Source organism: Neopelma chrysocephalum, unplaced genomic scaffold (genome assembly GCF_003984885.1).
Source record: "Neopelma chrysocephalum unplaced genomic scaffold, ASM398488v2 Primary Assembly neopelma1_138, whole genome shotgun sequence".
In the NCBI taxonomy this organism is placed as follows: Eukaryota; Metazoa; Chordata; class Aves; order Passeriformes; family Pipridae; genus Neopelma; species Neopelma chrysocephalum.
This window is the reverse complement of record NW_020897800.1, coordinates 5,440,475-5,465,290: the sequence shown is the minus strand read 5'-3', so window position 1 is coordinate 5,465,290 and position 24,816 is coordinate 5,440,475. Positions and strand designations below refer to the sequence as shown.

The 24,816-nt window shown below is 52.8% G+C and overlaps 1 protein-coding gene across 4 annotated transcripts in view; it reads left to right on the top strand.

Moving 5' to 3' along the window:
- KIRREL3 (kirre like nephrin family adhesion molecule 3) overlaps positions 1 to 24,816 on the top strand; it is a 359,658-nt gene that overhangs the window by 315,682 nt on the left and 19,160 nt on the right. For all 4 annotated transcript variants that reach the window (XM_027699387.1, XM_027699386.1, XM_027699385.1 and 1 more), the window contains 3 exons: positions 21,493 to 21,641; positions 21,917 to 22,044; positions 23,743 to 23,869. In XM_027699387.1, coding sequence (XP_027555188.1) covers positions 21,493 to 21,641; positions 21,917 to 22,044; positions 23,743 to 23,869 — 404 coding nt within the window. The remainder of the gene's footprint in view (positions 1 to 21,492; positions 21,642 to 21,916; positions 22,045 to 23,742; positions 23,870 to 24,816) is intronic.

Sequence of the window (24,816 nt, the reverse complement as noted above, 5' to 3'; positions counted from 1 at the left end):
CACTCTTTTACGGCTCGAACAATGCAGCTCCTTCCCTGTCTTTGTGTAACCCTTAAGCGGCCACCGTGAGCCTCTCCATCCCCAGGGAGCCCCTCCATCCCCAGGGAGCCTCTCTATCCCCAGCAGAGTGGAGCTGAGCTCCGAAGGGCCAGAGCAGAGTGGCTGGGCTGGAGGTGTGTGGGGTTCCGTGGGGGACAGGCTGTCCTTGAGTGGGGTGTTCTCCTCGAGTGGGTGGGATCATCACTGCTGGTGGGGTCTGCAGTGCCCCTGCAGTGGCCACGCTGAGCTCAGAGCAGGTCACGAGTGGTTGAGAACTGCGGGAGGAGAAAATGAGTCGCTTGCAGGTGCGGGAGGTCTGGGGGATCCCTGCCTGCACCCCCTGTGCTGACCCAGCCCCAAACCTCCCTTGGTCCTCCTCTTTTCTCTGTGAGCAGTGGCAGGACCCAAGGGAACAGCTGGAGCTGTGTCAGGGCAGGCTCAGGTTGGATCTCAGGGAAAGGTTCTTCCCCCAGAGGCTGGTTGGGCACTGGCCAGGCTCCCCAGGGCAGTGGGCACAGCCCCAAGGTTGCCAGAGCTCCAGGAGGGTTTGGACAATACTCTCAGGGACAGGGTGGGATTGTTGGGGTGTCTGTACAGAGCTGGATGATCCTTGTGAGTCCCTTCCAGCTCAAGACATTCTGTGATTCCATGATTACTCATCCAGGGTTGGTGAGCAGGTCTCCAAGCTCAGCCCTCCCCTGCTCTCTGTGTCACATTCCATCCTTGCTGCAGGTGAGCAGATGGCTCTGCACTGAGCAGTCACTGCCATGGGCCCTTGGGAATGTGTGTGAGGGCTGATATGTTGGAAAACACCCTACTCTTAAAGGTTTTTTGGTCTAAGCAAACAAAATATGGGTATGGAAAGCGAGGCAGGTTGTCAGCACACTTTGGGAGAAGAGACCATCGTGCAACCAGGTACATCCCTATCCCAGCACCACCAGCAGCAGCTCATCCCTCCTGCCTGGAAGCCCTTAGTGTGCACAGGCTCACCATCCATTCTGGCTTTGCAGCAGCATCCATGGATAATAAGAGAGGAGGCACCTCCAGGGACAGGTTCTCGTGACCCACCTCCTGTTAGGCTCGTACAGCTTAATTAGTACAATCGAGTTTCCTGGTAGGAACGATTCCTTCCAGCTGGATATCAGCACAACAAAGCAATAATTGTGTTTCTGGTTACACAGAAGAGTTATTAATTTGAGAAGTCAATTAATGTCAAAGATACAAATAGCCCTGGTTTAGTATTTACAGTTAGGAGGAAAATGAAGTGTGTGACGGGCTGGGTGAAGGACCCACGTGCCTCTGACTCCAGCACTGATTCTGGTACAGCCCAAGGCAAAACAACCGCCTCTGGCCAAGGAACCAGACAGTGGCAAGAGCCTGGCAAAATTTCTGCTCCATCAGCCTGATCCTCAATAGTGGGACCTTCCACATCAGCCCTGAACCCAGCCTGGGCTGGAACAGCTGGGAAGGCTCCTGTCTGGGTGTTTCCCTTCCTTGAAGTAGGATTTTGGGCAAGGGGGAATGGCTTCAAATCGATGGAGAGGAGGTTTAGATTGGATATTGGGAAGAAATGCTTCCCTGTGAGGGTGGGGAGGCCCTGGCACAGGTTGCCCAGAGAAGCTGTGGCTGCCTCATCCCTGGAAGTGTCCAAGGCCAGGTTGGAGCAACCTGGGCTAGTGGAAGGTGTCCCTTCCATGGCAGGGGGTGGGATGAGATGAGCTTTAAGGTCCCTTCCAACCCAAACCATTCTGGGATTCTATGATTCCCCTTGGCTGTTTCCACCCTCTGGATCCATGCCCAAGCCAAGCTGGATTGCTTTTCTCCACCAAGTAGAGACAGACCCATTACACTTCTGCCATCTTCGGTGCCACCTTGGTCACACAGGGTGTTTGGTGTCCCCTCTGCCTGCAAATGCCTCCCTGAGGCCCCTTCTTTCCTCTCACCCATCCTGAGGACACAGATCTTGTCACCCTTCCTATTCCCTGAGCCTCAGCATTCCTGCTTTGCCACAAACAGCTTTGGGATTCGTTTCATGATGGATTTTATCATCAGAACTAATTGCCCATTTTTTTCATGTTATGCTTTCTTATAAAAGTGATTTTGGCAGGGGGAGAAGAGGCATGAAAAATTCAAGCGCTTTGGGTTTTTTTATTTCTTGAGTTCTCTTAACGTGTAAACTTCACACGAGGCCTTTTCCCCACCACTGTGACGAGCAAACAGGATTCAGCAGCGCTCGGTGGGGCTTCCTTCTGCTTAATGGCTCTGATTGATGGAGGGGGGATTCACTTCCCCTCCAGAAGATCCCACAGCTCTTCACTAACTATGTAAAGGTAGCAGATGTTTCAGCACTGAAGCTTGGAGTCCTCTGGAGTGGAACATCCAAGCAAGGAGCCCCCTGCACCTCGACACTGGCAAGGAGAGAAGAGTGGGATGTGTAAAGCCCTGGAACTGAGATACCTGGAGGTGTGAAAAGGAAGAATATGAGCTCAGTGCCATCCTCGGGGTCAATAAGGACCCCACCACTTGTGAAAATTAACTTATTCTGCCTTAAAAACAAACATTAGAGAGAAACTGTGATTTTTTTTCTCCCCAGGAGAGGACCACTCTAATTTAGTTTGTCCTATGGCTTCCTTCATCTTTAGACAGAGACCCCAGATCTTCAACCCACGTTTATTTTTAACCTCCCCCAATATGTTTGTCAGTAAACAGCTCTGAACACAAAGGCAAAAATGTCTAAAAAACATAATTCCCCTCTTTTGGGCATAAATCCACAGCCAGCTCTGCAGGGCCATCCCTGCTCCCAACACACCAAGTTATCACCTTGCTGGAATTGTTAAGAGGCGATAGGTTTTGCATCGAGTTTGCATCCCAGATTTTTCTGGCTGGGAAAAGCACACGAGTTCAAGAATCTCACTCAAAATTGCTCCTCTGAGAAGAATCCATGAACTGGACTGTTCAGAAGCCACTGAACCACCCCACGGTCCTGCTGACCAAGATTTTAAGCCCAGACCCCCTGCCCTTTTCAACAGAGGGGTAAAAGAAACAAAATCCAACACAATTCCCCAGGAGACAAAATTCCCTCTCCACCCCTATAGAGAACAGGCTGAAATCGAGGAGGCTGCTTTTTCCTTAAGAGTTTTTCTTTGTGCTCTCTTCTATAAAACATCACACACGGGTGGGTTTTAATGCAAGGGAAACCTGGCTGGAAAGGAGACCCCGGAGTGATCCGCTCCCAGAGCCAGAGTGGAAAGTTACAGCCTGCACTGTCTTCACTTCTGGGGCCAGGGGGTTAATGAAATTTTGTCAAACTTGACAGATTTCCACAAAATCTTTGGCCTCAGTGGTGTTTTCTAAGTCAGAATCCTTCTTTCTTAAAATCTGCTGGCATCTCATGGCATTGGGAAGCAGGCAGGGCCAGGGCAGGGTGTCCTGTGCTGGAGGCACAGCTGCTCTGCTCCTTTCCTTAGCTGAGGACACTGGAGCTGAAATCCAAGCCCTTCTGCCTCGCTGGCAGGAGCCATTTCTTGACAAGGAGCATCTTTTTCCCCAAGGACATTTGTTTGCCCACGATGTCACCTGGGCTGTCACTCACGGGACAGGCCAGTGTCACCAAAATCAAGTGGAGGGAGTCAGGCAGAGGCTGGTGAGGTGTCACAGCAATCCCTGAGCAGGGGGGTTGAGGAAGGGATGAATTAACCCTGGCAGCAGCATTTTGCTCTTTTGCACGTTTTCCCTCTCTCCACATAGCTTTGCACAGACATATCCTGCAGTTTCTGTAGGGTCTTATACCCCACCTGGCCTGGTTTTACCCCACCTCTGCCTGGGAACTTGTTCCCTTTGGAGCTGAAGAGCAGCTCAGCCCACCAAAAAGCCCCTTGGGGCTGCCAGCGAGGAAGAGCCTCGAGGGGCCCTGGGCTGCTCGGCAGCACCTCTGGGTGTGTCCCCACCTGCTTTAGCACCGAGGACACGGGGCTGGGAGCCCAGAGAGGCTCCCTGGTGTCCCAGGGGTGGCGGGGGAAGGCTGGCCCAGCCTCTGCCAGCCCGTTGGCAGGCGGAGCATCCCGGTGCCAGCCTGGAGCAGAGCAGCGAAAGGCTCCGATGGGTGGGATTACCCCTCAACAACCCTCTGCCCGCTGCGGCTCGGCGGGTAGTCCTGGGATGGAGGGGCGGGGAATTTGGGAATTTACGGGCTTTCTTTTGCCGCAAGCACGCGGGCAGGAGAGGGAAGGGGAGAGTAATTAGCTGTCGCCGTGGCTCTGCCACCTGCGATGGCGGGGAAATTAATGGAAGGCAACAGAAGTCGGGGCTACGTGAACCGACTCCCAACCAGGGCCCCTCTTTGCTCCCTTCAGATCTCTCCATTTGCCAATCTGCTCGTGGCTTTTGATGTCTGTTGTGTGTCTGTGGGGTGGTTTTTTTCTTTGCTGTTATTATTTATCACTCGCAGTAAGAAAGAGAATCTTTAAAGTGGCAGCAGAAAATGGGAAGGTTTAATATTGCAGGAGGCAGAGTCCCTCAGCCTTTCGGGCTCCTCGGCTGATGATTATTTTTGCGGAGTGATGGGGAGCTGGTGCAGGCAGGGCAGTGATACATATCTCATTTTGTGCATCCACGCAGTGCTCTCGCCCCCAGGGCCAGTGCAGACATTGGCAAATAATGTTATCTTTGTAGGGGTTGGTAGGGGGACGTTTGGAGCCACTCTCCAGCACCAGCTGCAGTTCTGGGGACCACTTTGCTCACAAAACAAAGTGTGGGACTGACACACAGACACAGCTGGGAGGAGGGAGCGATCCCTCCCAGCTGCTGGAGGGTGTTGAGCACAGCAGCTGTGAACACACCCAGCCCCCCCATAACAGTGTGAGATGTGGCAGAAGATCCAGCTGATGCTGCAGCAGCAGCAGAGATCAGGAGGAGCTGGGGGGCACTTGTTTGTCAGGGATGGTGCTGCACCACTTCCTCCCCATCCCGCAGGAGAAGCGGGATCGTATCGTGTGAGGTCCCAGCAAGCTCCACCTGCCCTTAGGTTGGGCTGAAGCCAAGGGCACCACCTGCCCAAATCTTCCTGCACCAACCAGCTTGGTGAGCAGCAGCTGCAGGTCAGGGCTTAAGGGTGGCTGGTCGTGCTGGGGCAGAGCTCAGGGGCAGCCCCAGCACCCCCTGCCCTCAGCACCATGTCGAGGCACCGTGTGGCTCACCCTGGAGCATTGTTTGTTTGCTCACTCAGTGGGCTCCAGTCTGCAGGAAAGCCCTTGTTTGGTAAATACTGTTTTATCTGTGAGCCAGCAGCACACTGTCGCTCATCAAATATTAATCCAAACTCAACTGCTTCTTAACAAGGTTTTCTTTAGAGGCGTTTGGGGCTCGAACGCACCTGGTGGGAGGCAGTGTCCTGGCTTCCCTCTGGCTCTGCACAGGGAAAACAAAGGGACAGCAGCCAGAAAGAGATCCCTGCTCCTGTCCCTCCAGGCTGCTCCACGGGGCCCTGGCTCTGCGTGGGATGCAGGGTGGGCATTTCCCAAACATATGGATAAGAAGCCCAAGTGCCTTTGGTAGATCCAAGGATCACATGTCATTCCCAGGGGCAGCTCTGGGAGTGTTTTGGCTGCTGGTCTTGGGGGAGAAAGTGGCAGGTTTGTTGAGGTTCAGGTGGATATGGAAAAATTGCACCTGATGTGGACAGGTTGTGAGAAGTAAATTACAGTAAATTACGATAAGCATCAGCTGTCCTTGGCCTGCCTGCCATGCACTGTGCACCTCGGAGGCATTCATTCCATGGAGACACATTCCCACACTTTGTTTGAACAAACCCGTAGGAGAAGTTCAAACTCCACAGGGCATTGCTGCTCTTTATCCTCTGAGCCCGTTTGGGGACCTGCATCTCACCAGATTTATTCATGAGCTGCCTGAGGCTGCCACGGAGGAGTCGAGTTCCCCAAGAGCACGTGCCCCATGTCCTGCTGGGAACGGCTTGGAAGTTTGCTCAGGCACTTGAACCAGCTCCCTCGTGGCTCAGCATTGCTTTGGTGTGTGGCAAAGAGCCAGGGAATGAGAGTGTGAGGGTGACACTGGGTAGAGGAGCAGCACAGACCTGTGAGAGCACAGGGATGGAAGAGGGAATGAGCAGCTGGGCAGCCCTTGCTTGGCTTGGTGGAATCATTGCTCTGTCACTGCCCCAGGAAATGTGGCTGGATGGACCAACTTATTGCCAGGAGCACATCCATTGTCAGTCAGTCATGGGCTCAACACACAGACCCAGCTTTTCCAAAACAAATCCCCAAGGGAAGAGTGAAGAGACAGCCCCTGCCCCGGGTGAGTGGTTATAGCAGAGGGAGAAGCCCAGAATGAAGGTCAGCAAGTCATGGAATGACAGAATTGTGTAGGCTGGAAAAGCCCTCTAAGATCATTTAGTCCAACCATTTCCCCAGCACTGCCGAGGCCACCACTGACCCACGTCCCCAAGTGTCACATCCACAGGGCTTTTCAATCCCTGCAGGGATGGTGTCTCCAGCACTGCCCTGGGCAGCTGTGCCAGGGCTGGACAGCCCTTTCAGGGAAGAAATGAACAAATGTTTCCTAACATCCAACCTAAAGCTCCCCAGGTGCAACATGAGGCCATTTCCTCTCGTCCCAAGTCACTGGTTTGTAGGGATTCCCATCCCTAATTTCTCATGCTCACTCCTCAGGGATCAGACCTGTTCAGACCCCATGCCAGAGGGCTGCCCCCAGGGATACATCTGAAGCAGGATAAAAGTGAAAGTGAGCTCAAAGTGCTGCAGACAGTGAGGATAGCTGAGCTGAGAGATGGGTGCACCCTGTTTCATCTGACCAGGATGAAGCCACATCTACAGAGCTGAGGAGTTTGGGTCTTAGGGAAGGAAGAGCCGTGGGAATTGTTTCCTGCTGCCAGGAGAGATCATCCCAGGCACTGGGAGCAAGATGCCTCTCTTCCAGCTGGCTGTCCGTGGGTCTGTTGGGCCTCTGGATGTGCACAGCATCCCTGTTCCCGGGTGAAAGGCCAGGGGAAGGCATGTTGGGAGTTTAACACTGTTCCACGACACCACAGTCGTCCCTGCCTCATCCACGTAGCTGAATATGTTCACAGATCCGTAGGCTGTAAAGGCCAGGAGGGTTTGTTGGATCGTGGGAAGCTGATGCAGAGATCTGGGGCAATGATTTCATTGGCAACTTTTGAGGGAGAAGTGGCAAATGATGCATTTAATGGGCACGCCTGGCACTGCCTTCAGCCAAGCCACAGCAGTGGCCGTTTTCCCTCTTCTGGCACCGTAAAACCTGAATATGCTTTAATATGCAATTCAGATGGCTTTGGAAAGTGCCTCCTGGGAGCTGGTGTGTTTTTATGCTGCTTGTTTTTATCTGCCCTTAATGAAAGGCCCAGAATAACAGTGACCATCCCCTCATGCCCAACGTTCCCCAGAGCTTTGATCGCCGTGACCACAACCCAGCTGGCCCATTTTTGGGAGTCTCTGCCAAGGAAGGGGGATCTGCAACATTAAGTCTTATTAAATTACAGTCACACCTCTGGTAATATTTAATAGGTATTGCCAAGGGTTTGAAACAGGCCATAGAGGGGCTGGTGGCTGAAGACAAGGTGTGAAATCCATGGGCATGCAGGCATGTTCCCCATGTGCATCATGCTCAGTGTCAAACTCACAGGGAAAAAAAACATCTGGATGTCCCCTCTGGAGAGACAGGGACCCTTTCAAGGCCAAGTTGGACAGAGTTTGGAGCAACCTGGTCTAGTGTCCCTGCCCATGGCAGGGAGTTAGAATGGGATGAGCTCTAAGGTCCCCTCCAGCCCAAACCATTCTGGGATTCTGTGATTCTACGACCTGGAGCAGCCCTCCAGGGTCCTGCAGAGCCTCGGGGGTCCCCTCTGCCTGGGAGGTGACGTGGAGAGCAGCTCACCAGATGTCTGGTCCAGGTGAGAAGCATCTCAGCATCTTTGAGTGGAACGGTCACTTTGGTTTTGCTGCCATTCCTTGGCAAGCTTTGGACCTTCTCCCCCCCAAACCAGCTCCCTCCTTCAGTGCAGCTTGGGAAAGGTCTCGTTTATGCCAGTGTGCAGTTTTTGTTGCCTTCCTCCCCCCTGCTCCCATCTGCTCCCTCCTCCTCGGAAGGCCGAGGCCGCCGTCTGTCCAGCGGCAGGACGCTGCGAGTCCATATGTTGTCCCTCTGCAGGGCTGTCACCTCTCCTGCTGCCTCCCACAGCCCAGCTTGGCGAGGGAGGGAAGAGAAGCCGGCGCGGGGAAGGGGCCCGCAGGCATTTCACAGCAGTAACAGAATAAATCTAATTTATAGACATAGCAAAATGCAGCTAAAGCGGGAGTTGAAATGAATGCAAAGCACACCGAGGTCTCAAGTTATCGGCACTGTAACATTTTTCCTGACTATCTCTGTTTTCCTGCCTGGGTTTGTCTTTGTAGCTTCCTCCCAGACAACTGGACCTTTGCTCTGAAGTGAAAATGAAAGCTGGGGAAAGAAAAAAAAAAACTAACGGGAAATGAATTCTTCAGATCTCCTTCGTGATGCATCAGCCCCATCTGCCAGCTCCCCGTGACAGGGAGAGGAGCGTGGCTGGGCGGCAGGTGGAGAGGGAAAGACAGGCTTTAAAAAAGGAAATAAAATAAAATAAAATAAAATAAAAGGCACAACTATCCCTGCAGCTGGGAAGAGGGGGGGGGCTCTGCCAAGGCACACAGCTCCAGGTGAGGCTGGGAAGACAGGGTTGGAAGAGCCTCCCTCGCTCATGGAGGTGTGAGGACAGGGAGATTTGTCTTGTTCCCTGGCTTGTCAAGGTAATGGGAACAAGCGGGTGGGAGATGTTCGGAGCCAGCTCGAACTAATTAGGAGAGAACATAGAGGAGAGAGTCTGATGGCTGGGAAGGGGGGAAAGGGGGGGGAAGGAGAATGCTTTGTACTGGTGAGCACCGTCCCTGACGTGGAGATGATTAAAGGTACCAAACAACGGAGTGATGGAGCTCCCAGTCCTAACCCAGGCTGGATGGAGCTGCCAGTGCAAACCCAGGCTGGATGGAGCTCCCAGTCCTAACCCAGGCTGGATGGAGCTGCCAGTCCAAACCCAGGCTGGATGGAGCTCCCAGTCCAAACCCAGGCTGGATGGAGCAGCCAGTGCAAACCCAGGCTGGATGGAGCTGCCAGTGCAAACCCAGGCTGGATGGAGCTGCCAGTCCAAACCCAGGCTGGATGGAGCCCCTGCCAGAGGGGTTTGCAGCCATGTTCCAGGAGGGCTCACTGAAACATGGGGTGCACCACGGTGGTGGCCATCACCATCCCGGCTGGGATCACCAGCATTCCAGGAGTTGGCAGCGTCCTGAGTATTCCAGACTCTGCTCAGTTTCCCAGCGTTGGAACCTGTCTCTAAAGCCTCTCATTTCCAGCAAACTCTGCACCCAAATCTCTTGGTGCTACCGAAAGCTTTGGAGCTGTGGTTGTGCTTTCCCAGCCTTGTCAATCACCTCTCCTTCAAGAAACCTTCCTGGAGCTCCTTCCTGGAGCCTGGGAATGTGGCTGGGAAGGAGCATCATTGCCTCCTCTGGTCAGATCTCCTCTCCCTTTGCGAGGAGAGGTGGCAGCTTTTCCAGCCTAATTTAGCAGTCTTTAATCTGAGTTATTCCAAACCACACTTGCCACTTCCTTCGTGCGTTCCCGCAGGATGATGGGCTGATTTCACAGAACGAAAAGCCTTAAGCAAATCTTGTCACACAAGAAAATTGATTTTTCAAAACTGACTTTTACAAGATTACTGGCCCTTTTTTCCCCCTCATCTTTCTTCCGTATCGTTCCCTTCCAGTCTCATGAGGTGGCTTCAGATCTAAGGAAATTAGAGATGCTGTGACTAAATTGAAAATGTAAAAAAGGGGAGAAAGAGGGGGAAAAAGACACCCAGCACCTCCTCTCCTGCTGCCTCTGAAGGATATGGCTGGGTGTGCTTGTGAAGTAGCAAAGGTACCTCCTTCACTTCTCCCACTTCCATAACCTCCGTGCCACGTCAGGAGAGAGTCTGTCCAAGGATTATGCCAACACCTCACAGGGAACATCCCCTGATGGGCATTCCTTGGTGATCCCAAGCTAGATCACCAGGGTTTTTTCTTTCTCTCCCTCAATCCATACATATTATTTTCTCTTTTGGAAGAAAAAGAGTTTCCTCCTGCCGCTCGGTTCAGAGACATCTCAATGTGTTTTGTTAAAAAAAGAAGACAGGGGAAGAGTTGCCTTGAAGTCATTTCAGACAGCTTAAAATATGCTAAGCTTTTGTGTTTCTGCCATATAAATAATGAATCCTCTTACAGTTTCTGAGTCGGGAAAGACATTGATTTAAGAGGCCTTCAGCTCTGTTTGAGGTTTTTCTGCTTTCATGCCAGAATGGGGGGAATGTGACCAGGGACAAGTGAGGTGTGAAGGATGAAGCAGGGATGAAGCAAGGAGGGCAGGGGTGGGGACAGAGGTGGCACCCACCTCAGCCCTGCAGGCACTTTCCTAAAGGATTTCACTTCTTCGGTCCTTTATTGCAGGTTTCATGGGCCAGAAGGGTGTTAAACAGAGGATGAAGTTGTTGGCATCTACTTCTCTCCCTGTGCCCGTGTCTGCCCCGGTAACCCAGTGGTGATTTGGTGATTGCAGGCAGCACCAGTTACTGTGCATTTGACTAATTCCCCCAGTGCCACCCTTGGAAATGTCCCTGCCTAAAAGAGCTGTTGGGACAGCTGCAAAATGAGGGCCAACAGGCATGGCAGGAACATGGAAAAATCCAGGGGATGCTGGTGTCCAACAATAAACCCACTGGGTCCCACTTGCCCTCCAGGAACACGTGTCCTGGTTGTTCCCCAGTGCACATGACTGGACACTGGCAGTCAGAGGGCTCATCCCACCATGTGTAGGCTGCTGGAATGTGGATCCACTGCTGAGCCTGAGTAAATGTCACACAGCTGGGAAGTGGGGCTGGGTTCGTCAGGAAACAGCAGATCAAGGGGAAGTAAGGGAAGAGCTGGCACGAGCTGAGCTGGGGCACGGGAGCCCTCCCTCCACAAACCTGGGGGACTGTGGTAGCCATGGTGAAGACGTGCTGTGCACCCTGAGCTTCCTCTCCACCTGGCATGGAGTTATCTTGGCGTGTTTGTTTGGGATAAAAAGCACCTACCCTTGCACAGCCCATCCCAGAGAGACCCCAAAGGGACTCTGGTCTCATCCAGCAGCAGATCATAGAGTAATTCTGTTCCCTTCAGGTCTCAAAGGTATCCTTGGGTTCCTGTGCCTCTCTGGAAGCTGCTGACAAATATTAAAGCAAAGGGGAAAGGCAGGATGTTGTCTCTGGATTAGATGGTTTTTTGCAAAGCATCAACCAACACTTACTGCTTGGCTCCACTTTGCTGCTGAAGTGGGTAATGAAGGACTTTGTGGCTGTTACTTCTGGAGATGTCTTTTTTTTTTAAATGCTGTTTCTTGCTGTTTTATAGAGAAGTGGATAGATCAAGGCAGCCAGGTTGGATTGTTTTCTCATGACAGGGCTGAGAAGGGCAGTGCTGGGCCAGGGTGTCGAAGGGCATTCAAGAGGATTTGCCCAGAAGAGTGACCTGAGCATAATTTTGGGGATGGATGGATGGTTGAATTGATAGATGGCTGAGGGAGCTGGGGTTGTTTACCTGGAGAAAAAGAGGCTCAGGGGAGACCTTGTTGCTCTCTCCAACTCCCTGACGGGAGAGTGAAGCCAGGTGGGGGTTGGTTTCTTATCTCAACTAACAAGCAATAGGATAAGAACAAATGGCCTCAGGTTATGCCAGAGGAAATTTATATTGAATATTAGGAACAATTTCTTCCCCAAGAGGATTGTCTTGGCACAGGCTGCCCAGGGCAGTGGTGGGAGTCCCCATCCCTGAAGGGGTTTAGAAGTCACGTAGATGTGGCACTTGGGGACAAGGTTTAGTGATGGTTTTGGCAGTGCTGAGGGAAAGGTTGGACTAGATCATCTTGGAGATCTTTTCCAAGCTGAACAATTCTGTGATTCCGTGGATGAATTTCACACTGAACAGATGAACAGACCTTTTGGTGAACTCGTGACTTTATTCTACTTCCCCTGTAAGCTGCCTGTGTGTTAGCACACAGAGGGAACACGCTTCTGGATGTTTATTATTCCTCCTTATGACCTGCCAGATCCCCAAGTCACTCACAGTTCAGTCAGAGGGATCCCATGTTCCTTACACAGAAATCCCTGCCCTTGGCATCTCCTGTGAGAAGATTCCCAAAAAATGAGGACCCAGCCTCTCTCACCCAGGGTGCCACCTCCGGGCACAGCTGCCTCCGTTGATAATCCCAACGTGAATCCTTTGATCCAGACACACTTCAGCCCTGAGTAATTAACTGTTCTGGCAGGACTGGCCAGGGAACCTGCCAGAGAAGGAGCTGTGCCTTCACACCAGCCTGGGGATGTGCCAGGAGTCACACAGATAGAGCCTAAGGAAGGAACCTGAGCAATGGGGTAGGAGCAGCAGCTGTCATGGGGATCAAAAGGGCTTTTAGGGGTTTGCTTGGAGCAGGGACTGGAAACTCAGAGGGAGTTGGGTCAGGATAGTGGGCACCACTTTTGGTGGTCCAAGGCATCACTGGCAGTTTGGCATATCCAAGGTTGGTCACCATCCTTGAAGAGTTGATGTAGATCTGGCCCGAGGTCTGTCTCCTCTCTCCAGGCCAGCATGAGGTCAAACCCTCTCATGCTACAGAGACCAAAGCATGAAGCCCTTGAAAACATCCCGAACAAGCCCAGGTCAAAACCTTGGAGGAGCTTTAGGAGCCAGCCAAGAAAATAAAAACCCTTTGAAAAGCCCCAGATACCCAACAGCTCTCTGGCCATGCATGAATCCCACGTGCAGGAAGGCAGGAGACACTCCCGCCCGCTGTGCCCATCATTTCTGCCCTGAAAAGTGTGGATTTGGTAGCTCCAGTGATCTGAAACATGAGGTCCCAGCCCAGCATCACCTTCGAGATCCCCCAGCAGCAGATTTCTTATGTCAGTGAAGAGCTGGGGTTTTCTGTCTCGGTTCACCACTGTCTCCTTCCTGCCAAGCCCAAAGGAATTGGCACATCGAGGTGTAAAGTTGCAAAGGCCACAAGCAGGGGGGGGAAAATAAGAGCTGGAGTGGAGGGAAAGGCAAGTTTGAGCAGCTTCACAGCACTAAGATTCACTTTGCACTGAGGAGGATAAACACAGAGGAGAATTAGCTCCCTGACATGCCAGCATCCATAAATCTGGCTAAAGACATCCTGCGACGGGGGTGGAGAGGGGCAGGAAGACCCCGGAAAGGATTAATCCTGTTAAACGATTTGAGGAAACACAAACCACGTGATGAAATTGGATTACCCAAAATAATGGTTAAGCTATTAGTCATGTCTATTGTGTGGCAGGATAAGTCAAGACGATGTAGGCAGGAGAAGTGAAATGCAGCATCACTGCCAAGGGGGTAAAATCCCCCCAGGAGAGGTGACACCTCCAAGCTCATCCAGGACTGGGGAGGTGACTCACATCCCCAGTATTTCCCCAGGATAAGCAGTTTTGGCAGCTGGCTGTTGTAGCCTGAATGGTTTTAAACTTTCTCTGCATATAGAAAAATCAAGAATTTAATACTAGTAACTTAACTTGGAGGGAAAAAGCGCAATTTTCATATGATGCGGGGCCATGGATTCTTAAATCTTAAATCCTCTCCTTAGAGGGAAGAGGAGTTACTGCAAAAGGAGGTGAATTTGTGAAAGGAGAGGGGCAGGAAAACATCCGTAGTGGTAAGAGAAGTGCCAAAGAGGGATTAATGGGGACGGGATTGGTGCCCAGCCCTCTCCCGTGAGGGGGTGGAGGAGGAGGGGGGATTTTAAACAGCGGGATTAAAACAGTGCCACATCTAAAGTGTCTGCATTTTGTTTTGATCTGTCAAGAAAACAGCTCGATTTGCAGAAGGAATCACCCAGTCCATGAAGTTTGATGCTTCCCTTTTGAAACAGTAATAGCTTTTCCAGCAGCGCCTCTCTGGTTTCCTTCCAGGGGAGGGATGAGCAACTTCACCAGCTCCTTCCAGTGCAGGGAAGGAGCCAGAGGGACACGGTGGGACGGGCTTTGGCCAACCTCTCCCTGCTGCTAAACCCGGTGTCTGTGGCCTGCCAGTGCCAGGCACGTGCTCCAGCATGGGATGCACATGCACTGGGCAGGTTTTATTCCCCAGCCAAGCCACCCATGGGCTCCAAGGCCTCCCCGTGCCTCTGGCACACACAGAGCTCAGCTGCATCCCCCAGGAGGTGCTGGGTCCAGGGGCCCTGTGGGTGGCATCGGGCCATTGATGATCTGCACGGCTCATCAGCCAGCCCCAACCATCCACCACGGTTGATCAGTCAAGTCAGTGACAAGTTAACAGCTTTGTTTACTTCTCCCTCTCTGCTTCTGTGGCCAATTTGTTCCAATCACTGTGCTAAGAAAAAGGTTGTTTTGATTGGTTTCTCACCAAAAATGAGCCACGGCTGGAGTAGTGACATGGCTTTAATTGTGTCATCTGGCAGAGGGAAACCTGCTCTCCCCAGTTCTTCTGGGCTCCCGTGCCTCAGGCAGCACAGAACTGACCCTGGGGTGTCCCTGCTCATCTCTGCTCCCATACCCCAATGTTCTCCACAGAGCTGAACTCCCACTGAACATCTTCAGGTGTGATTTGGGGAGCTCCAAGCAGCCCCTCACTGATTTTCCCTCCCACGGGACCATTGATGGCAAGGAGGGGATGCAAAACCCGGGCGCCGCCCTGAAGTCTGCAGCTGATGAGCAATCAGGCTCAACCCAGCCTCCTGGTTTGGCAGGAGGGGGAAAGCTGGAGCCAAGACGAGATGGGAAATCAAGCCAGAGTTTTCCCCTACACAGCAAGGTGTTATTATTAATCATCAAAACCTCAGAGTGTTTAAACAAAACCCAACCCCAGTAGTGGCAACTGGTGAATCGCGATGAGCGCAATCAGACACCAAACATGTCAGGGATAAGAGTCTGGAATTTGAGAAAAGGTTGCAATCTTTCCTGTTTGTTTGTTTCTGAAGAAAAGCCACGTGGGGGGAAAAAACAGGCAGGAGGAGATGAACAAAGTTGGCGTCTCTGCTCCGAGCTGGGGCATGTCCACCTTTAGGACACAGCGTTGGCTTCGTGGTGGAGCCATGGCGCCCACGTGGAGATGGAGAGGTTTGGGAAGAGGTCCTCACTGCTGTGTGGAGATGGAGGTTTATCAGGATGGGAGGTGGAGGGTTGGAAGCCTTTCCTTGAGTACTGTGGGTGGCACATGCAAGGAAATACCTTTCCAAATGCTTTCTCCCCCTGTTGTCAGCACAGTCGAGACCGTGTCTCAAATCTTGTGTCCAGTTTTGGGCCCCTTACTACAAAATACAACAGTGGGGGGCTGGAGTGTGTCCGGAGAAGGGAATGGAACTGGGAAAGGGTCTGGAGCAGCAGGAGCAGCTGAAGGAGCTGGGGGGTCCCAGCCTGGAGAAAAGGAGGCTCAGGGGGGACCTTCTCACTCTCTCTAACTCCTTGACAGGAGGGGGGACCCAGGGGGGTGTGGACTCTGCTCCCAGGGAACAAGGGACAGGATGAGAGGAAAAGGCCTTAAGTTGCACCAGGGTAGGTTCAGATTGGATATTAGGGAAAATTTCTTCATGGAAAGTGTTGCCAATAACTGTCACAGGCTTCCCAGGGCAGTGGTGGAGTCACCATCCCTGGAAGTGTTAAAAAACGTATGGATATGCTGTTTAGGGACATGGTTTAGTGGTGGCCTTGGCAGTGCTGGGTCAACGTTGGACTCTGTGATCTTAGAGACCCTTTCCAACCCAAACTATTGGATGGCTCTGTGATCATCCCAGCCCCTGTGTTCGAGGGCCAGCCAGCCATCAGCCAGGCTGCTCAGTGCTCTGCTCAGGGCTCTGCCCTCCTGGACTCCATTCAACCCGAGCTGCAAGGCCCAGCCTTGTAGTTTGGGTGGTGGAGAGATCACCTCTTGCCTGCGCTGCTGATAAATGAACACACGGGGGGTGGGCGGCAGCGGTGCCACCGAGGAGCCAGGCAGGGCCCACACGTCTTCATTAGGGAGGGAGCAGGCAGGAGAAGAGGAATAACCCCATACATCACCATTATGAAAATTTACCCTTAATAAAGAAATAATTTGGGCGATGCATCACGCCGGAGCCGTGCAGGGGGAGGGTGTGACACCGCTCGGGCTCTGCTCCTCACTCCATCACTCTCACAAGGCTGTCACTCACTGCAGATGCCAGCATGAGCCACCCACTGTCCCTGCCCACCTCGGGCCTCCAAGAGATGCCAGCACATCACCCACAAAACACCATCAGCTCCATCCACGGGGGATGCCAGGTGGTGCCCACAGCACCCCACTGGCAGCTGTCACACATGGGGATGAGGGGGGACTGTCACATCACACACTAGGAACTGAAGGTACTGCTGTGGCAGTAAAGGAAAAAAAAACCCATTCTCCGAGCAATTGCTAGCAATTAATGGCCGTTCCCAGGAATGAAATGTTAATTAATTCATTCCCCGAGCCATGCATTTATTTAAGGTATTTGTGGGTGTTCTTGGTACTTTTATTAAGCAATTAAAATGCGTCCAAGAAAATATTTATCCATTTTAAGTAATTCCTAGTAAACACAATTTATATGGCAAGCGACCACTTCATTTTGAATTGTTAATTAAAAGCGACGCCACACTCCACTTCCCCGGCTTATAACGCCACCGGAGCAGCCACTCCACCAGGAGGGCTGGTTCAAGGAGCAAACCCCCTGCTGGCAGCTCCCAAAATGCTCCTTGTGGGTCTGCAGGATGGATTTGTGCGGAGTCCAGAGAGCCCCAGCAACCCCCTGTTGCCCTGCAGTAGTTCCCGTGCTGCTTCTGGGAGGAGCCATGGCCCGATGAAGACTTTTCTGAAGAAGACTTTGGACAGCCCTGCAGCCTTCCCAGGGCTGGGAAGTCAGTACCTTGTTCAGGCTGGCTGTGTGTTGAAGAATTCCAAGTGGGTGCAGCAGAGCCAGAGGGATGGATTTGCCAGGCTGAGCTCGGGAGGATGACGCACATTGGTGACGCTCCTCCAGGGAGTGATGCTCTGTGGGGCTTGTTGTGCTCTTGCTCTGACTCTGGTGAGCTCTTCGTGGGCTCCACCAGCCTGGAAGCCCAGCCAGAAACAGGATTCGGGGAAAAAAAAAGGTATGGAGCTGCTGGGTCAAACCCCTTGTGCAGAAGGAGACCTTGCAGACCAGCCTACTGAGAGCCCGGGAGGAAGCACAGGCGCATCATCCCGGGTTTTGGCAGGTTTCCTTTGGAAAACAGAGCAGAAGAGGAAAAAACATTGACAAATGAAAACCAAAACAAAACCCAGGCATTGCTTGGGAGCTGACAAATCCCAAACTGTCTGTCCTTATTTGCTTGCATGTACTCTTAGCTGGGAAGCGATCGATGGAGTCAGAAAAATGCTATTTCCCTGAAGAATGTCTCCTTAGAAAAGTCCCTCCCTTCCTCTTCAGTGTAGGTATTCTATTTTTTGTTCATTCTTTAATCACCAGCTTTTCAGTGCTGTCTGTAATAACCCCTTTGAAACTTGGATCAAAATATCTCTTTCCCGGTTGAAATTTGTTTTCCTCCATCACCCGAGCAGATTCAATTTGCAGGAGATACTGAACTGGGAGGCACCAGGTACTCCCTCAGAGAGGCCAGAGGAAAACAAAGGCACGTTAGAAATATGGGAAAGGAAATAACAAAATGAAACTCAGCCAAGAGGGGAAGAAATGCCCATCTGGGAAAACAGGCTGAGATGGTGCTTGGTGAAGAGAAAGGAAGAAGAGAAAATGTGCACATCTCTGTTATAGGGGCAGGCTGGGAGAGCTGGGGGGGTTCAGCCTGAAAAGGGAAGGCTCCAGGGAGACCTGAGAGCCCCTTCCAGGGCCTAAAGGGGCTCTAAGAGAGCTGGAGAGGGACTGGGGACAAGGGCCTGGAAGGACAGGACAAGGGGGAATGGCTTCCCACTGCCAGAGGGCAGGGTTAGATGGGATATTGGGAAGGAATTCTTGGCTGTGAAGGTGGTGAGGCCCTGGCACAGATTGCCCAGGGAGTGACAGGATCCCCACGGACACACCCTCACCCCTTTCCTGGGGCAGGAGGAGCCCACCCTGCCCAGACCTGTCCCTGCAGGGGCATCTGGCTTAGGAAGAAAACTGGCAGCAAACAGGGACAGGTCACTTTGCAGCCAAGTCATACGGGGAGAGAGTAAAGGAGGTAAATTTATATAGCCTGGAAAAGACCCTGGGAGGCATGTTTGCAATCTATAAATACCTTCAAGGGAACAATATAAATGAAAGGAGTCCCTGCTCTCCAGGGTGGACAAGGAGCGCTGGCTGGGAGCCAGGCTTGGTGCAACACGGCCCGGGAGACATGAGGAAGAAATCATGTAGAGCCAGGAGGTGATGGATGGGGCTGCTGGAGCATCCTCCCATCTTCTCTGCCCTGTTTTATTCAGATTCTGTTTATAAATAATTACTGAAGGGTTAATAGGTGAGTAGGACACTTTATGGGCTCGTTAAAACCCTGAGTAAGTTGCCCTCTGGCCGTCCACGCGCCCATCACGGGAAGCTTTACAACAGGGTTATCAGCTGCTGTTATTAAAAACCAATTTGACATTATAAAAGATCTATACTGCTTGTTCAGCCACATTGATTTAGCCGTGTTAAGCCTTGGAAAACGGGAGCAAGAACCTTGATCTCTGCTGAAGCACGAAAAATTGCTGTTTGTGACACATCTCCGCGCTCGGGAAATCCAGTTTTGCGGAAGCGATGGGTTTTGAACCAGCCATAAAGCACCGTGCCACGGTTGTTGGGGGGTGTTTTCCCACACAGCTGCAATGTCAAATAGTTCTTGGAAACCTCGGCCTCAGTTTTGCAACATCCAGGAAGATCTCAGGTGAAGTCTGCCCGGCTCAAATCCACCTGCTCCGTCCGGTTCCAATTCCCGGTGCCTTCCGTGTCTCTGCTGGGAGGAAGGAGCTGCAGGCAGGTGCAAGGACATGACCCAGAGAGCCCACAAGTCACTTAATCCTTAACTTGAAGCCTCCTCCTTGTCCTTTGCAGAGCAGGGAAGCTGGATTTGCTCAAATTACCAGGGAAGTGCCCGGCACAAGTGAAGCTCTGGATTATCCCAAAGTTTTGGGGCTGCACCCCATCCCACTCAGCACTGCAGGGAAATGGTCTCATGTACCTGGTGTCTGCCTCGAGCACCTGAGGAGCAGAACAAGACCCAGCTCAGAATAAGAGGCTGGAAATTTGCTTGTGGTTGGGAGCCTCTACGGGGACAAAGTTGTAAAAGGACCTAAAGAAGCAGAAGTGTTTCTGGCAAAGAGCACAAGGCATTTCGGTGTTCAGTAGTTGGAATTTCCCTGTCCCTCGAGCATTCTACCTTCCCTTCTTCCTTGCTTTCATTCATCAGAAGTTCCTGAAACGTGGATTCAGGCCTTTGTGACCAGCAAACCAAACAGGAGACGAGGAGAACGTGTGTCCCCTCCATCCCACAAGCCGTGCAAAGCTTCAGGGACGGGATCTCAGAGCTCTGCCAGGTCCCTCCATCCCTCTCCCACCCCATCCCCGAGGAACAAGCTGCTGCTGCAGCGCTGGCAGATGCTCTCCCCGATGGGCAGCAGCGTTCCTGCAGCAGGGGGGCAGCGGGGCAAGGCAGATCCGATCGGGAGCCAGGGAAGCGGGACGCTGAGACCGGCCCTGGTGGCTGACCCCTTGCGAGCCGCTTGGCTCGGGTTGCAGTTCCCTCTGGGAGGAGAAAGGCGTCACCAAAGCACCACTGACCGCTCAGACCTTTGGAGCAGCACCTGGAAGGCGTCGCTTGTGCTGGTTTGTTCCATAGGGAACCTCCCTCATTAACACACGAAGCGCAGCCCTAGAAATAAAACCTGATTAATTACTGAAGGGGGAGGCCGAGGAGGAGCAGGGGAGGGGAGGGAAGCTGAAGTGGCCAGTCAGCATCTGTTAGAGGTGCAAAGATAAATGGGATGTGAGGGCAGGTCAGTGCATACAAATCACTTCCATCTGCCCACGAACAGATCCCAGAACGCCGTGCCATGAGGGGGGCGAGGCTGTTCGGAGCTGGCAGGAGTCACTGAGGGGCACATTAACAGGTGCTTGAGGCTCTGGCAGCGCTCAGGGTGTTCTCCGCCCTGCCACGGACCAGCGTTTCACTCTCACTCCAGCCCCACCGAGGCACTTCTGTGCCTACAGAGCCTCGGCAGGAGCTCCCTGCAGCTCCAGTTGTCCTTGGTGCCTTTGGGGCAGCACTGAAGCGGTGGGGACCCATAGCAGAGCTTGGGAGTGAGCAGAGAGCAGCAGGAGACCCGCGGGAGGACCAAGAGCTGGTGCCTTTCACCTTGAGGGAACAGCCTTCCCAAAACCACCCCACAGACCCCACGTGGGAAGCAGCCTCCGTGGCTCCTGCCTCTCTCCAGAGCCCATCTCCCAGTGGGGCATCTTTCCCAACCCATCCAGCACAACCAGAGGAGGGCAGCCCCAAGACAACAGGGCAGAGATTCCTCAGGGAAACCCTGTCTCCTGAATTTACCTATCACTTGTTTGGGTGGGGGGGATTATTACGTGGTTTTTCCCAGGCTTTCTTTCCCTTCCCCCAAAGACTGGCTGGATTTTCACACTGCCTGACAGCATCTCCTGCCTTTCCCACCCGTTCCCGAGTGGCAGGTTGCCAGATGGTGCCCCATTAGGTCACATTTGCTCATTGTTTGGCAAACAGCGGCTTAATTCAAGTGCTGAGTTGACAGCTTGTTCTCCAAGACAATTTGCAAGTCGCAGTGTTGCAAATGCCAGCTTGGCTTTTCGGGGGAATGTTATTTCAGCTGCCTTAAAGGGATAAAGTTCTCTTTGACTGGGGAAAAAAAAATAGAAGGAAGAAAAGGTTAAAAGTGGGGGGCAGTTCAAAAGGTTTTTAGTGGTTTTGATGTGGAAGGATGTTGTTGGCAAGTGTTCAGGAAGGGACTGTGGTTCCCCATCAGCAGAGACCCTCCATGTCCCATCCCTCCCATCACTGAAGTTTTCACAGTTCTAAGGAATGAGGTGCATTCCCAACAAAACAGGGAAATAGAAACTTTGGAAAGGTCTCAGAGGGGATACACGTACACATTGTTTTGGTGGCCCCTCTCCAAAACCTGCAGCTGTAATCCCCACATCCCCACATCCCTACATCCCAGGGAAGGGGACGATGCTGAGGACACATTCATGTCCCTCCTAAAGTCAAGGGCACCCTGTGCTGTGCTGCCCCCAGCTCTACAACCTGTGCACACGTGGAGATGACAAGAGACACACGACAGCAGCACCACAGTGATGCTCTGTTTGCTCCAACAGGTGGGCGAAAAAAGGCCAGGTTATAAAGGAAGCCTCTGGTGACTTCTACGAAACCATTGTGGACCACACCTTCTTCTTTGAGCCCGTCTCCTGCGAGGTCACCAACGCCCTGGGCAGCACAAACATCAGCAGGACCGTGGATGTGTACTGTGAGTACCCTGAGTCCAGATTCCCAGGGTGAGCAGGATGGGGACATGGCTCGGTCTGACGTGTCCAGGGTGACCAGGACTTGCTGGGCTCTCCTGCTGCTCAGACCTTGTAAATGCTCCAGTGGTGGGACCCCCGATTTCCCTATGAGCTCACGGGGTGGTCCCAGGGGAGCTGGTCCCTCTGAGGCTGCAGCAGCACCCCCTGAGCTCTCTGGGGTGAGGGTTCTGTCTGGCACAGCCCAGCACTGGCAGTAACCCCGGGCTCCTCTGTGCAGTTGGGCCCAGGATGGCGACAGAACCACAGTCCCTCCTGGTCGACCTGGGCTCGGACGCCGTCTTCAACTGTGCCTGGACTGGGAACCCCTCCCTCACCATCGTCTGGATGAAGCGAGGCTCAGGCGTGGTAAGAACTGCTGCAGGGAGGGGGGGCCATGCTCGGGGCAGGGGGTGCTGGGGGATGCTTCCCATGGGGCAGAACACGTGCTCTGGGAGCTCCTGGCTGGATGAATGCTGGCTCCTCCTAATGCCAAGGAGTCCCAAGACAGAAGGCTCCTGGGAGACCTCAGAGCTCCTTCCAGTGCCTAAAGGGGCTCCAAGGAAGCAGGAGAGGGACTTTGGGCAAGGGATGGAGGGATAGGACACAGGGACAGCCCACTGCCAGAGGGCAGGGCTAGATGGGATATTGGGAAGGAATTCCTGGCTGTGAGGGTGGTGAGGCCCTGGCACAGGTTGCCCAGAGAAGCTGTGGCTGCCCCAGCCCTGGAAGTGTCCAAGGCCAGGTTGGACGGGGCTTGGAGCAACCTGGGCTAGTGGAAGGTATCTCTGTCCATGGCAGGGGTTGGAATGAGATGAGCCATTCCAATACAAACCATTCCATGATTCTCTCATCTCAGGGCTCAGGATAGACCCTTCAGCTTGTTTAACCCAGTGAAGATGCTTATACTGGTCAGCAGAGCTGCCTTCATCTTCCCAGAGGGATGCTGGCAGAGGATGCTGCTTTGCAAAGCCATCAGCACCCAACCATCCCTGTGGGATGTGGGATCAGGGCTGTTTGTTTCCCAGCCCCTCTGCTTCCAGATCCAGGTTGATGTCTCACAAGATTGCCTTCTTTCTTCCTCTTTTCCCAGAAGGAGGCAAATCAGAGACCAAAGAGAGGGTGAGGCCCAGAATACGCAGGCGTTTGTAGGGATAACTCTGGAATCTATGCTAAAACAGAGGGTTTTAAAGGGATCTGACACTCTGTGCCTCTGCCTCGTGCCAGGTTAGGACTGAGACCCCCCATCTTCTTGCTCCAGGGAGATCAAGATCCCTGTCCAACCACCACATCAGCACTAATTCCTGGAGGCATCAGCTGTGGGAGCAGCAACCAGCAGAGCCAGGGGCTCACCCAGCCGGTGGGCACTGAAGGCAGGAGAGGTGATGGGCTGTGGCCTGCAGAGCCCTGGGGAGAGAGCCAAGGGCAACTGTGGGAGTCTTCTCCCAGGCATTCCACTCCTTGTTTTAGACCTGCCATGGTTTTTTAAATACCAGCAGTGCCAGGATCCTGCTGAGACCCTCAGCCAGGTCCCTGGGCCGCTGCGACTTTCCAGGTTTAATAAAGCTGCTCATTGCACAGTGGGGGCAGGGGGAGAGCAGACACATTGCAGCCAGTCTATAGGGGGGCTTGCCAAAGGCAGCTGAGATTTCCCTGGCTGTCCAGACACAATTCCCAGGCGTCTGCCACCTCTCCCACCACTTCTGGGCTTGAAATCCCCGAGCCAATCCCAGCAGCCTCCCCTGCACCTGCGAATGTGGAGACACAAGTGTGATTCTCCCCAAGGATTTTCTGTCACTGCAGCCACCAATATTTTTCTCTTGTAGTTTGAGAACTTCTCGCAAAACTGGAGTTTGTAAAAACTCAGATGAATAGGAACAGGAATTATAATTCCAAAAACAAAAAAACCCTGTGGTGCTTCTTTATTCCTTGGTCAAGGGCAGTCAGTGATATTTCCATGCCGTGTCGGACTTTGGGCTCTGGAGCTGGCAACACACGTTTCTCATAACTCAGGTCTCTTGTAACTTCTCATCTCCCCCCTGAAAGCAGCCTCCTCCTCTCTTCCAGGTCCTGAGCAATGAGAACAAGCTGACCCTGAAGTCAGTGCGCCAGGAAGATGCCGGGAAATACGTGTGCCGGGCCGTGGTGCCGCGCGTGGGCGCGGGCGAGCGGGAGGTGACGCTCACCGTCAACGGTACCTCCTGCTCCCTATCACCAGTGCCCTCCTCCTGCCCTCCTGCTGCCAAAATACCCCCTCAGAGATGTCGTTTTGGGGGAAATCCCACCCCCAGTTAAACCAGGGAGGGAGGACAATGGGAGCAGAGTGGATTTTGTATTTATTCTCCTGGAGATTCACGAGTTAAAGCAAAAAAAAACCCCAAGGTTAGCTCAGCCCCACGTGGTTCCTTATTACCAACAGGGGTTTATTGAGTAGCTGGGAGCTGGCATCTTTAAATCTTTAATAGATTAATCTTGCAAAACCCTTGCAAGGTCGGAGAGCACTGTTGTCTCTGTTGTACAGCTGGAGAGCTGGGAATTGAGCCTGGAGCTGAGAACAGCAGCCTAATAACTGTCCAACCCACGTGAGGATTCCCATGAGGATTCCCGTGAGGATTCCTGTGAGGATTCCTGTGAGGATCTCTGTGAGGATCCCTGTGAGAATACCTGTGAGCCTCCCTGGGAGGATATCTGGGAGGATTCCCGGGAGGATACTTGTGAGGATACATCCACGGCTGCTTGGGACTCACCCACCACGGTGTCAGGATGTGCCCCAGACCCACACCCAGAGCTCTGGAGCTTAATGATGCCCCGGCCAGGACCCTGCAGCTGCTGCTAAAAGATTTCAGCCTCAATAGACAGGGAAAGAGCCGGGTGGGTTGCAAATGGTGTAAACAGAGGCTGAATGTTGCTTTGTCTCTCACCTGCATGAGAAACCAGCAGGTTTCAGTCCCCACTCACTGTCACAAGAGAAGGAAACAAGCAGGAGGCAGCCCAGGCACCAACAAGCATTAATTTTAAACACAGGTAATACAGATGGGTGGATGCCTCAACCTGGAAACATTCAAGGATAGGCTGGACAAGGCTCTGAGCAACCTGATCTACTTGAAGATGTCCCTGCTCACAGCAGGGGGGTTGGACTGG